The sequence below is a fragment of the Myotis brandtii genome, unplaced genomic scaffold, assembly GCF_000412655.1.
Source record: "Myotis brandtii unplaced genomic scaffold, ASM41265v1 scaffold246, whole genome shotgun sequence".
In the NCBI taxonomy this organism is placed as follows: Eukaryota; Metazoa; Chordata; class Mammalia; order Chiroptera; family Vespertilionidae; genus Myotis; species Myotis brandtii.
The window spans coordinates 629,661-641,385 of NW_005359310.1; the positions used below are offsets into that span (position 1 = coordinate 629,661).

General features: G+C 49.2%; 1 protein-coding gene across 1 annotated transcript in view; it reads right to left on the reverse strand.

Moving 5' to 3' along the window:
• Window positions 1-11,725, reverse strand: part of SMARCC1 (SWI/SNF related, matrix associated, actin dependent regulator of chromatin, subfamily c, member 1) — an 89,461-nt gene that overhangs the window by 31,012 nt on the left and 46,724 nt on the right. Inside the window, 6 exon segments of the mRNA XM_005867205.2 lie at window positions 23-184; window positions 844-1,102; window positions 3,588-3,647; window positions 7,635-7,748; window positions 9,622-9,775; window positions 10,276-10,389. Coding sequence (XP_005867267.1) covers window positions 23-184; window positions 844-1,102; window positions 3,588-3,647; window positions 7,635-7,748; window positions 9,622-9,775; window positions 10,276-10,389 — 863 coding nt within the window.

Here is an 11,725-nt window from a genome sequence, read left to right on the forward strand (position 1 = left end):
GGGAAGGGGGGCAGCGACTCACCAAGCTTGTCCGGCTCCTCGGGGCCCGTGCCCGCGATGCAGCTGCTCTCCAGGCCGTAAGTGGGGTCCACCTTCCCAGAGGCTCGAGCTGCTTCTTGTACTTTCTTGACATGAGCTTCCACCAGTTCCAGGGGCACCTCCTCCCGGACCCGAGAAAACTCCTCTGTTTAAGAACACAACGGGACGGGGACCTGGTTTTACACAAGTATGTGCTTCACGTAAATCACCAGGACACCCACACACACTCGTGTCTTGTGTGCAGTGACCTTTCTGGGGACTCGGTCCATCTTCCCAGGACAACAGGACAAACGAAACACCGCGCACGGTAATGAAAATCTGGTGGCTGTGCTAGTATCTCGCTAAATAATAAGACACATCTCTGAATTTATATCATTAACAATCAAAACTGCTGTCCAAATTTTATCCACCTGCTTGGCTAGATCGATAATAAGGAAGACAGCAAACACAGACACCAGAACGCCAAGGAGAGTTCTGCGACCCGATGACGGCCTCGTTCCAATCAGTATGGGATCCAAGAATGTCACAGACTCCTTTTGCCAGTCAATCAACTTTCAAGTGAATCACAAAATATACCGTAAAAAATACTCTCCCCCATTCTTAATGCTTTCAACTTTAAAACTACTACATTTTAAGTGCTTCCGTCTAAATTGTGATCCTTTAAGTACAACAGCATCGAATGGGTTGTTATGTAAGTAACCAACGAATGCAGCCCAGGAGGACATTTAAGGGGCACTGGGTGAGGGAAGCAGGAGGCCACTATCTGCACGTGCCACGCGGGAGAGGGCTCCGCGGAGTCCGTACCCAGAGCCGCTTTAGCTGCAGCAGATGCCACTCGAGGGTCCACCACCGACGCCAGGAAGGCTACCGTGCTCATGACGGGGTTTCCTGACTGGCTGAAGGGGACCGGCTGGTAGGCCAGGGGCCCCAGGGAGGCGTCCGAGTTCTCCAGGTACGGGTCCTCGATGGGCAGCCGCAGGAAGTGCAGGATGCACTCGTCCTGCGTGCGGCTGCCCACGTGCTCCGACACCTTGTTCCAGTCGTCCTTGTACATCTCCAGGGCCTGCAGGGACAGACAGCTCTCATGTTGGAACAAGGACAAGCCACACGCCTGCGGCTGCTTCCAGATGTTTTCAGAACAACAATGAAAATGGTTTTACTCTACAGTAAAAGGGATGCATGTCATAAGGAAAACCTGTGTGTGGTTAACACACATGAGTGTTTATAGAGAAAGTCCTAAGGAACCTGTAAGAAGGGAACCAACGCTGAAAGTACTGCACGGTCACAGGATAAGAGGGAATAGAAAAGCTCATTTGTGCAATAAAAAGACGTTTAATTGGGGGAACTTAAAGCATTTAAAATAGCACAAAAATGCAATACTAAGGAATAAATATATGAAAGAATGTGTAAAGTCCACAAATTGAGAAAATAAAACTTACCGAGAGAAATCAAAGATCTAAATAGATACTGTGCTCATTGATAAGCAGTCTCAGGACGGTTCGGATGTCAATTCTCTCCAAACTGAACTAGATTCAACGCAACCCCATTCAATCTCCAAGCTTTTTTTCGTTAAAAATTTGGAAGCAGTACTAACATGTATGAAGGACACAAATCTCTAGTTTTAAAATTTGTAATTTTTCATAGGAAACGCTGAAAAACTTCAATTGAACAACAACAAAACTAAAAGTCATCTCCCCCAAGAGGGAGGAGGATAGAATGGAAAAAAACACAGAAATACATGGAGAGTCGAGGAATCGACTGGGTAAAAAGAATCTATTCAGTAGCCTCCCGAAGTTCTCTCGAGAGCCGTGACTCCAGGGCCTTCGGCAGTGTCTGGAGACATGGTGGCTGACATAACCGGGGCGTTCTACCGGCATCCAGTGGGAAGAGGCCCTGGTGCGGTTCAACGTTGGACAATGCATGTGAGAGCCCAGAACACAAAAACGATCGGCCCAAGTGCCAAGAGCCGCCGACTAAAAACCCCTGCTCTAGAACCACCAAGCACTGTCACCTGACTTCATGTCCCTCAGCTACTAGTTACTGACAAATACACTACACAAAGAGGGTGCTGGTGGTAAACAAAGCTGCCGGAAGCCTTTTATTTCTCTTTGTGTGAGCGCGGACAACACCTGCTGATTCAAGTGTATGTTTAAAAGAAAACCAACCGCGGCACAGCGCCACCTGCAGGAGGAAAGGCACTGTGTGTGAAGCGACTGGGCTTCGACAAGGCAGGTGAACAGGGGCCCGGCCTCGGCCCTCCCTCTGTACTTATCCGGCTAGTCCTGCACGGAGAGGAGGAGACATTCTGGTATCAGCGTGCAGGGGGGAACTGATGTGAGACTGCTGGTGTGGCACAACTAAGTTTCTCTGCAGAACACAGACTCTAAAAGAGCAACACAACACTGTACTCGATCCCCCACAAGTCCTGAGCCCTTTTAAATGAACCTCCATGGCAGATAGGACTAGACAAAAACAGTCCTGAAATTTAAAAAGAGGCTCAGAAAAGCTCTCTGTATATCACTGATACTGAATGGGCAGATGAGAATAAATTAAAATAGCAGTAAACACTCCAAAAGAAGCAATCTTTTTGGATTTTGATCCAGAGAGCGAGCAGTGGAAAGAATCTTGGAATTGCCCGCCTGCAGAAATCTAGTTGAACAACAACCAGCGTCCTTGCGCTTGCGTCTGCTGCAGCCGCTGTCCTGTTCCTTGCAGGCGGGGCCCTGCTAGCGTGTCTGGCGGTCAACACCCTCACCTGGTCCCACGTCAGCTCCCACGGGCCCATCTACACTAACACCGAGCAGTGTCACGTCTGTTCTGTAGCTACGGACAAACGGTCCCTCTTCAGAAATGGCTGCTAAACACGAAACCAACAGTCTCCACGTCCTGCCCGCCCGAACAGACATGATCGCCAAGACCGACGTGTGCAGCACTGAGACCCTCCCGAGCCACGAGGAGACCCAGGTGAGGACTGACAGGACGCGGGTCCTGTCACTTGCGCCTGTCCGGCCGGGGCTTTCATAAACCAGCAGTGCTGTCCACCCAGGGCTGGCATCTTCAGCTACTTCTCTGAGTCCTGGGAAGGAGGCGGGCACACACCCAAATGCATACAAGCACTGGGGACACATCCACACAACTAAGTGGGCTGAGTTCAGAAAAACTGGACCTAAATAAAGGCTCGACCTCAAAGGCACGTCTGCTGTCCCAGGCCAGCAATCACTGCTCCGTGAAAACCAGGTCCCAGAACGGCCAGGCCTTCCCATTTTGGAGGAAAAGTTAGAAAACTTTAGCAAAGCTCCAATATTTATTTAATGTTGGCAACAGATTTTAAGCAAAAGAAACCCAACCTGGGCCAAAATAACACATATCCAGGCTTGATGTCCTCTACTGAGAGCCAGTGTGCAACCTCCAGGTTTGCTACTTAAATAATAATGACCCACTAAGCTCATTACACGGATGTAAACATTTCACAGTCAGTTCCAAGGCCGATGCCAGCGCCAGTCCTGGAACAGCGCCCCCGCCCCCAGCAGCCAGGCTCCCGTGCTCACCTCCAGCAGCAGCAGGGTCTCCTGCTCCGTCCACTCCCTTCCAGCGCTGGCACCTTTACTCTAAAAACAAACCAGAGTTACTTCCCGCCTGCGCCTGGCCTGGCGCACTGCTCCCAGCAAGCAGAGCAGCGGGAGAGAGCAGGCCAGGAGCCTGAGCCGCTCGCAGGAAGCTCTTTCTTGCCGACCGAAACTCCGACCATTTAGACGTGTTATTTCTATTATTCTGATATTTGAAAATACCCTTTGAAGCTACAAAGGCACAGTGGTTGATGTGTCTCACAAGTCAGCTATACTACTGTAACCACAGCAGATACTGGGTGTAACTCAAGGCAGTACTTTTAATCTCTTGATGAAAATAGTCTCAAATGAGCCCCTGAACCCCAAGTCGCCTTTCCCACAAGAATCCCTGACACCTTACAGTCCATGTGAGCGCTGAAGGCGTAAGAATTAACATTTACCTATTGATTCCTTTTTTTAAAAAAATATATTTTATTGACTTTTTACAGAGAGGAAGGGAGAGAGATAGAGAGTTAGAAACATCAATGAGAGAGAAACATCGATCAGCTGCCTCCTGCACATCTCCTACTGTGGATGTGCCTGCAACCAAGGTACATGCCCTTGACCGGAATCGAACCCAGGACCTTTCAGTCCGCAGGCCGACGCTCTATCCACTGAGCCAAACCGGTTTCGGCTTGATTCCTTTTTAAAAAATGTTTCTTATTGATTTGAGAGAGGAAGGGAGAGGGTGAGGGAGAGAAACATCAATGATGAGAGAGAATCATTGATCGGCTGCCTCCTGCATGGCCCCCACACCGGGGATCGAGCCCACAACCCGGGCATGTGCTCTGACTGGGAATCGAACCATGACCTCCTGGTTCACTCAACCACTGAGCCACTCCAGCTGGGCGGATTCCTATTTTTTATTTGCTTCATTCATATTTGTAGGACTGGATTATGTGGTATAATTGACATTCTTTTTTTTGCTTAAGACTTACTCAAGTGATTAAAAACATTGAAATGCTACTTTAACGAGTTTCAGCTTCTTGGTTAAACACTGTAAGCTTGTTGAAGGCCACCAAAAATCTTTATTGCCTCCCAAAAAAGTTGGGCGAGAAATGACATTATTCTTTACCTATAGATGTTACTAATTCAAAATATACATTCTAACATTATCTCTTCTCTGAAAACTCGATTGTGGAGATTACAATTTGACTAATGAAAAATATTTGGACAGTCCGTGATGTCCTTGCTGTTGTCTATAAAGTTTCTTGATTTACTTCACAGCCTGCAAACACTCTCCATGGCATTCAATACATACCATTCTCAACTATTTGCAAGAGATGTACTGAAGCCCTGGCCGGTTTGGCTCAGTGGATAGAGCGTCGGCCTGCTGACTCAAGGGTCCCAAGTTCGATTCTGGTCAAGGGCATGTACCTTTGTTGTGGGCACATACCCAGTGGGGAGTGTGCAGAAGGCAGCTGATCAATGTTTCTCTCTCATCGATGTTTCTGACTCTCTATCCCTCTCCCTTCCTCTCCGTAAAAAAATCAATAAAATATATTTAAAAAATAAATAAATGTACTGAAAATACTAGCCCTTTGATGAGAGAATAAAGAGGACTCTAAGCCCTGCAGAAACCAAGTTCTTGAGGTCCTGCTTTGAGAGAGAAGATGCATGGAGCTGTAACTCACAATACATTGCTCAGATGCCTGGAGGGTGACTTTCAGAAAACCAAAGGTTCATCTTTGAATCACCATTAGAAGTGACCATGAATCAGATCTGGACCCAGAGGAACAAAACTCATCAACATTCCATCTTAATTCTGAGGAAGCCAAACCCAACGCAGGGCAGAGCCGCGCCACCGCGGCACGGCTGACATCGCCGATCCGTCCTCAGCTGCCATCTCCCCACTCCGCAGCCGAGGACACAGGAAGGGTTCTGTCCACCCCCTCGGCCCAGTGTTTCTCCTCTTGTAGAAACTGGCTCACAGCCCTGCTGGTTTGGCTCCACGGTCAGAGGTCGGCCCAGACTGAAGGGTCCTTGGCTCGGTTCCAGTCAGGGGCGTGGACCTTGGGTGCAGGCTCGATCCCGAGCGCCAGTCGGGGTTTGTGCAGGAGGCAACCGATCAGTGTGTCTCTCTCACATGGATGTTTCTGTCTCCCCACTCCCTTCCACTCTCCCTAAAACAAAACCAAAACAAACAAACAAACTGGCTCACAGAAGAGCACAGAACCTTATCAGGGCCGTGAGGTGTTTGCCGGGGCTTTTGCATATTTTAGAAAATTTCCTTTTGTACTTATTGAGGTAAGATATGCACAATAAAATACATGCATCTTAGGTGTAGAATTTGATGCAATTTCATGTACACATCCATGTAACAACAACTGAAATCAACACCCATTCTTTTACTTTCATAATTGAAGTGTCTTCATATTTAAAGTGAGTTTCTTATAAACAGCATATGCTTGTTCTTGATTTTTTTTCCAATTTGATAATCTGCGCTGCTTAACTGGAGTATTAAAACCATTTACAATTGTTATTACTGTCTCTGTGGTCAGATGTAAATCTACCATTTTGTTGTTTCTACACTCTCCGTGTGTTCCTCCTGTTCTCATTTCCTGCCTCCTTGTGAAGCAGCTTTGTTGTGGAGGATTATTCTGTTTTTATCTCCATGATTGGCTTAGTTGTTGTACATCTTTAACCCCTAGAGTGCCGATCGCGCTCCTCCTGTCTTTCGCCAAAAGTGCCGGGAGCGCTATCGCGCTCCTCCTGCAGTGTCCAGTTCTAGGTCTGCTTTTATTAGTGATGATGATGTTGCTAAATATGTCAATTCTTGCTGTGAAGATGACGATTTTGTGGAAGATATTGAATATGTAACTTCATTTACTTGCGATTCCTAATTATTTTTTTCAACTGCTGTAAAATCAGCAAAAATGCCTTGGCGATTTTAGCATAGTTCCTAGGATATTAGTTGGCACTCAAAGGGTTAAGCAGTTGCTCTGCCCGGCTGATGTAGCTCAGTGGTGAGCATCGACCTATAACCAGGAGGTGGCAGTTCAATTCCTGGTCAGGGCACATGCCCGGGTTGTGGGCTCTCTCCCCAGTGTGGGGCGTGCAGGAGGCAGCCGATTGAGTCCCTCTCTCTCATTTATATTTCTCTCTCTCCCTTCCTCTTTGAGATAAATAAACAAATATATATATTTTTTAAATAAATGCTCTAAGATGTATAATAGTCACTTCTAATTTGTCACGATGTACCTTCAAATAATAGCTTAACGCCACACATACAGTATAAGAATTTCAATACAATATGCTTCCATTTCGCCCTCCTATCCTCTGTTTGGTCCTTAGTGTCCACGTGCTGTAAACCTAACGATGTATGTTAGCATCGTGGGTAGAAAGAGCCCACTATCACCTTTAAAAACTAAAAATAAGGGGAGAGCGACTTTCACGCTGGCCCACCCGTGACCGCCTGGCACTCCGCATTCTTCCAGTGACCCAGTCCCCTCCCAAATGCCTTCAAATCACCGCAGTTCACCCGGAACCAGCATTTTTACCTCGAATCATAAATGAGTTTTCACTGTATCTCATGTGCCTCTTGCTCTCTGTTGTGTCTGTCCTGTTGCATCCAATTTCTTTCTCTCTTGGTCCTTTAGTTCAATAAATCTAACCTGCCCGAGGTTCACTGTCCCTGCTTTTTGCTCTATTCAGCCTATTAAACTCATGCGTTAATTTCAGGTATATTTTTATATTATACAATATTCATTTGACTCCTTTTATATATTCCAATTTTCAGTTGAAATTCTCATTTTGTCCTCTATTGTATTTAACATATTAATCATAGTTATTTTTAAATACTTCTAACTATGCAGAAAAATGGTAAAAGTGACTGTTCTTTACAAAATGCCATCAGATTAGTAGAAAGCTCACTCCTTACACTTTAGACAGTAAATTAAGCTTCTTCTGGGAATGACATTTCATAGAAGGAAGGAGGACAAAGAGGGCGTGCTGGGTTGTGTCAGTGTCTGTCTAGGAAACAATCCTTACCTTTGCCAAGGTTTTTTTGGAGTAGATGTCAGTACGGAGACCAAAGTTCTGCAGATCAATCGGTTTTTCCTTGTTCTTCTCGGGAAAATTTAACATCTGCTGAGCAGCAGGGACCTATGAGTCACGTAAAGGATAAAGAGCTGCATTAGCCTCTACGAAGCCCGGGGGGCATCGGCTCAGCACAGGAGACCCGGCTGCCCTCTGAGGTCCCGCCCGAGACCCAGCCCTGGACCCTCCTCACAGACCTCCGGTCCAGTCTGCCCTTCCTTGGCTGGAGCCCAAGAGAGAGTGGAAGGGAGGGGGGAGGCAGAGAGAGAGACATCAGTGTGAGAGGAGACATAGCAACTGGCTGCCTCCCACACGAGCCCTGACCAGGCCCGGGCATTGCATTGAGCCTGCAACCAAGTTGTATTTCAGCTCCAGGCCCAGATCCGCGGGGAAACCAGCCACGGGAGGCGCCAGGACCAGCTGCCCTGGATAGTGACCCCCTGCCCTGGTGCCGCCGGCCCACAGTGGAGACCGCGCCAAGAGGACACACTGGGAAGCTGCTGCACATCCGACTGAGACCTTCCCCGGGAGCTGCCCTACAACCTCTGACCATAAAGCCCTTGGGATGGGGGGAGGGGGGAGCAGCCAGGGAGAGGTCAATGGGGGGAAAGGAGACATATGTAATGCTTTCAACAATAAAGAATTTAAATTAAAAAAACAGCCACCACCCTTAGGATGGAGGACCCAGCTCGTGCTCCCTCCAGGGTGCAGCCCCCCCACGCCCATCACCATTAGCTTCTTCCTCCCAAGCCCACAGGCCCTTCCTCCCTTGACCTCTAGACCAGTGGTTCTCAACCTTCCTAACGCCGCCACCCTTTAATACAGTTCCTCATGTTGTGGTGACCCTCAATTTCATTGTTACAAATGGAACATAATTAAAGCGTAGTGATTAATCACAAAAACAATATGTAATTATATATGTGTTTTCCGATGGTCTTAGGCAACCCCTGTGAAAGGGTCGTTCGACCCCCAAAGGGGTCGCGACCCACAGGTTGAGAACCGCTGGCCTAGACCTTGTTTGCTAAGCCCGTTGCTTCTAGGAACTACTTTTCCTGCCTCTGTGATCTGCCCAATAAACATTCTCAGTTAAGGGGACAGAAGTTTTTGAAGAATGGTTCAGCCCTGGCCGATCTGGCTCAGTGGACAGAGCGTCGGCCTGCAGACTGAAGGGTCCCAGGTTCAATATCGGTCAAGGGCACTGCCCAGGTTGCAGGCTCGATCCCCAGTAGGGGACGTGCAGGAAGCAGCCGATCAACGATTCTCTCTCATCATGGATGTTTCTCTCTCTCTGGCCCTCTCCCTTCCTCTCTGAAATCAATAAAATATGTTTTTTAAAAAAAGAATGTTTTAATAGTGGAACTTAATAAAACACCCACTACTGGTAGAGACTCTACAAAAAAATAAATACTAACACTTTCACACCCCCCTTCTAGCAAAATGTTAATACCTAAGAAACATTTTCCTGTCTCTATTAAGTCACAGAAAAAGCTGACAACACATTTTCCTAAACACGCCCTCCGTTTCCCACTGAGGGCCACGCAGAGCTCAGCCTCGCGTTCTTCAGACGCACGCTGCCCGTGATCTGCTGACAGTACTTTCAAGAACATGTGTGCGAGCGTCCACTTTCCAAATGTTCCGAAGGGGAAGGAGTTTTAAGCCACGTCCACAGCTTTACACAATCTGCTGTTTAATGTGCGTCTTCGAGGGCGGAGGGTGAGTCGGAAAGAATGTGCACTGTGTGGCAGGGAGCGGACAGAGCCCTGGGATTCGGGGGAGCGTTTCCTTCCACACTGAGCGATGCTGGACTCACACTCACAACAGAGAAAAGCAAACAGCACCGAGCAGCTGAAAAGAGCGCCATCACAGGATGATGATGGTGACGCCCGAAGATGAAGCTCCAGGTGGAAGCTGCTCCCTGAAGAGGGCAGAACGCACGTACCTGAGGGGATCGAAGGTGCAGAGGCACCAGCCCAGAGGGGGTGTCAGCCAGCACGTTGAAGTGGGGCGTAGGCGGGGGTCCCATCGCCATGGGTCGGCTTTCCGGGTCCACTTGGTAATTAACAAGGCCCCACTGCTCTAGGAAGGCGTGGACCCTGGAGAAGCAAGCTCTGAGTTACAGCTGGAGAACATGCCTTTTTATTTAAAAAACAAATAAACAAAAACAAGCAAACATCTTCTCTAGGCGGTGCACCATGAGACGTCGTTGGCAATTCTGGTTTGTGGAGGGAGGAGGGTCTCCAGGCACCGCAGGCCGGGCATAGAACCTCGTCTCCCATCAGCCATGAGGGCGAACACTCCGAGAGACCGGGAAGGACTCACACACCAGTTGGCCCACCTTCCGTCTCCCAGGCAGATCTGGGCACAGAGCTTACCCACTCCCCTCCCAGCCCACTCGCCACCCGGGGCATTTTACAATTTGACTCTAAAATAAAAGATCATAAAATTCCAAAGCATCACCAATATTCAGCCCGAGTGAAAGACAGGAGACTGGGCTGTTTTTATCCAGCAAGGAAACATCGGTCCCTCGATCGGACCTCAGGCAGCAGGTCTAGTCAGTGAGCCTGGAGGGAAGAGGCAGGCAGCAGGCGTGTACCTCATCACAGCACACACGTCGCCAGTCAAGTTCCTCCGACAAGCGGTGCTGGTCAGATATTCTTGGGGGTTCAGGCGATATGTGTCAATCATAAAATTTCGATACGCCAAGTATCTAAAAAGCAATGGCAAAATTCTTAGGGTGGACACACATCCTTTCAGAAACAATAACACATAGAGCAAAAAATCTGCATATTCCTCACAACTAAATACAACAAGAAGTTAAACGACACTCCAACCAGTAAGTGACACTGAGTATTTAGTCAACCAGTGTAACTGGGCAGGGCCCCTAATTCGCAGAACAACTCCTCACGAATGTGTGCACGAAGGAAGCTGGCCACGCTGACGTCAAGTAACATGGATACAAGCTGGGTCAGGTGAACGGAGAGCCGCCTGCAACTCCGCTTACCCAGATCCCCTCCTAGCGGACGGCCCTGGGCCCACAGACTCCCACCCGAAGGTGGAAAAGACTGTTTCCGACCCACAGTTCTGGCTGACTCTACAGACGAAACTCTCGGACACAAAGGGCTGACGGTAGGGGTCCAGCAATGTCCACGGCTTCGCCTCCGCGGGAGCCTGGGGGCCACCGTGCTGTCTCTGGCGCTGACTGCGATGCCAGGCCTGGTGCTGAGCACTCCCTGCCCTCCTCACTCAGCCCCACATGGCACGGCTGTCAGCGCCCGTTTTCAGGAGGAGACAGAAGCACCAGGTGACAAAGGTCTGTCTTGGGCTTCAGACCGGGGAGGGGCACGCTGGCTCCAGCGCAGATGTGTGCGGCTCTTGGCTGGTGCGGCGTCTCATCTCTACACTCTTCCTAGAGCCACGCGTGGACTTCGCTCTGACCTGGCTGTACACCTGCCTGACAGTTTCTCAGGGGCCAAACTCAGAGGTAACACAGAACATTTTTTTTTAAAGAGAGAAAAACAGATTGGGGGTCAGAGGAGATTCCACAATGTGCCCAAGCATTTTTGCCACAAAATACTTAAAGTAAGAGTGCGAAGAAGCTGGAGACCTAGCAACAGTTCTTGCAACAAAAGTCAGACAAAAGCCGGGCAGCCGAGGTTGGCTGCAGGCGAGCGGGAAGGCACTGCTCCAGCAGGGCCTGCAGAAGCACCGGGGCCGACGCAGCCTGGAGGTGAGTCCACAGCTAAACGGCCTGAAGTGCTAAAGGTGCTGCTCAGCAGGAGACTCCCAAGGGCCCTGAGAACTTACAGACGCTGGCAACTCGCCAGTCAGGTGGCAGCACAGACCATGACTGGGCAGAGGAAGGAAGTACCAGGGCACTCAGGGCTGATCATGGCAAACCCGACTCGGGCTCCAAATGGCTCCTGACAGCGTTTACAGCTTCAAGGCTGCGTTTCTCTCTGCCTCAAACTGCCCTGCACAGGCTCCCCCAGCCCATATGTGTGATCCCATCCCCCCCGCCAACAACCCCCACCCTCCCCCCCAAC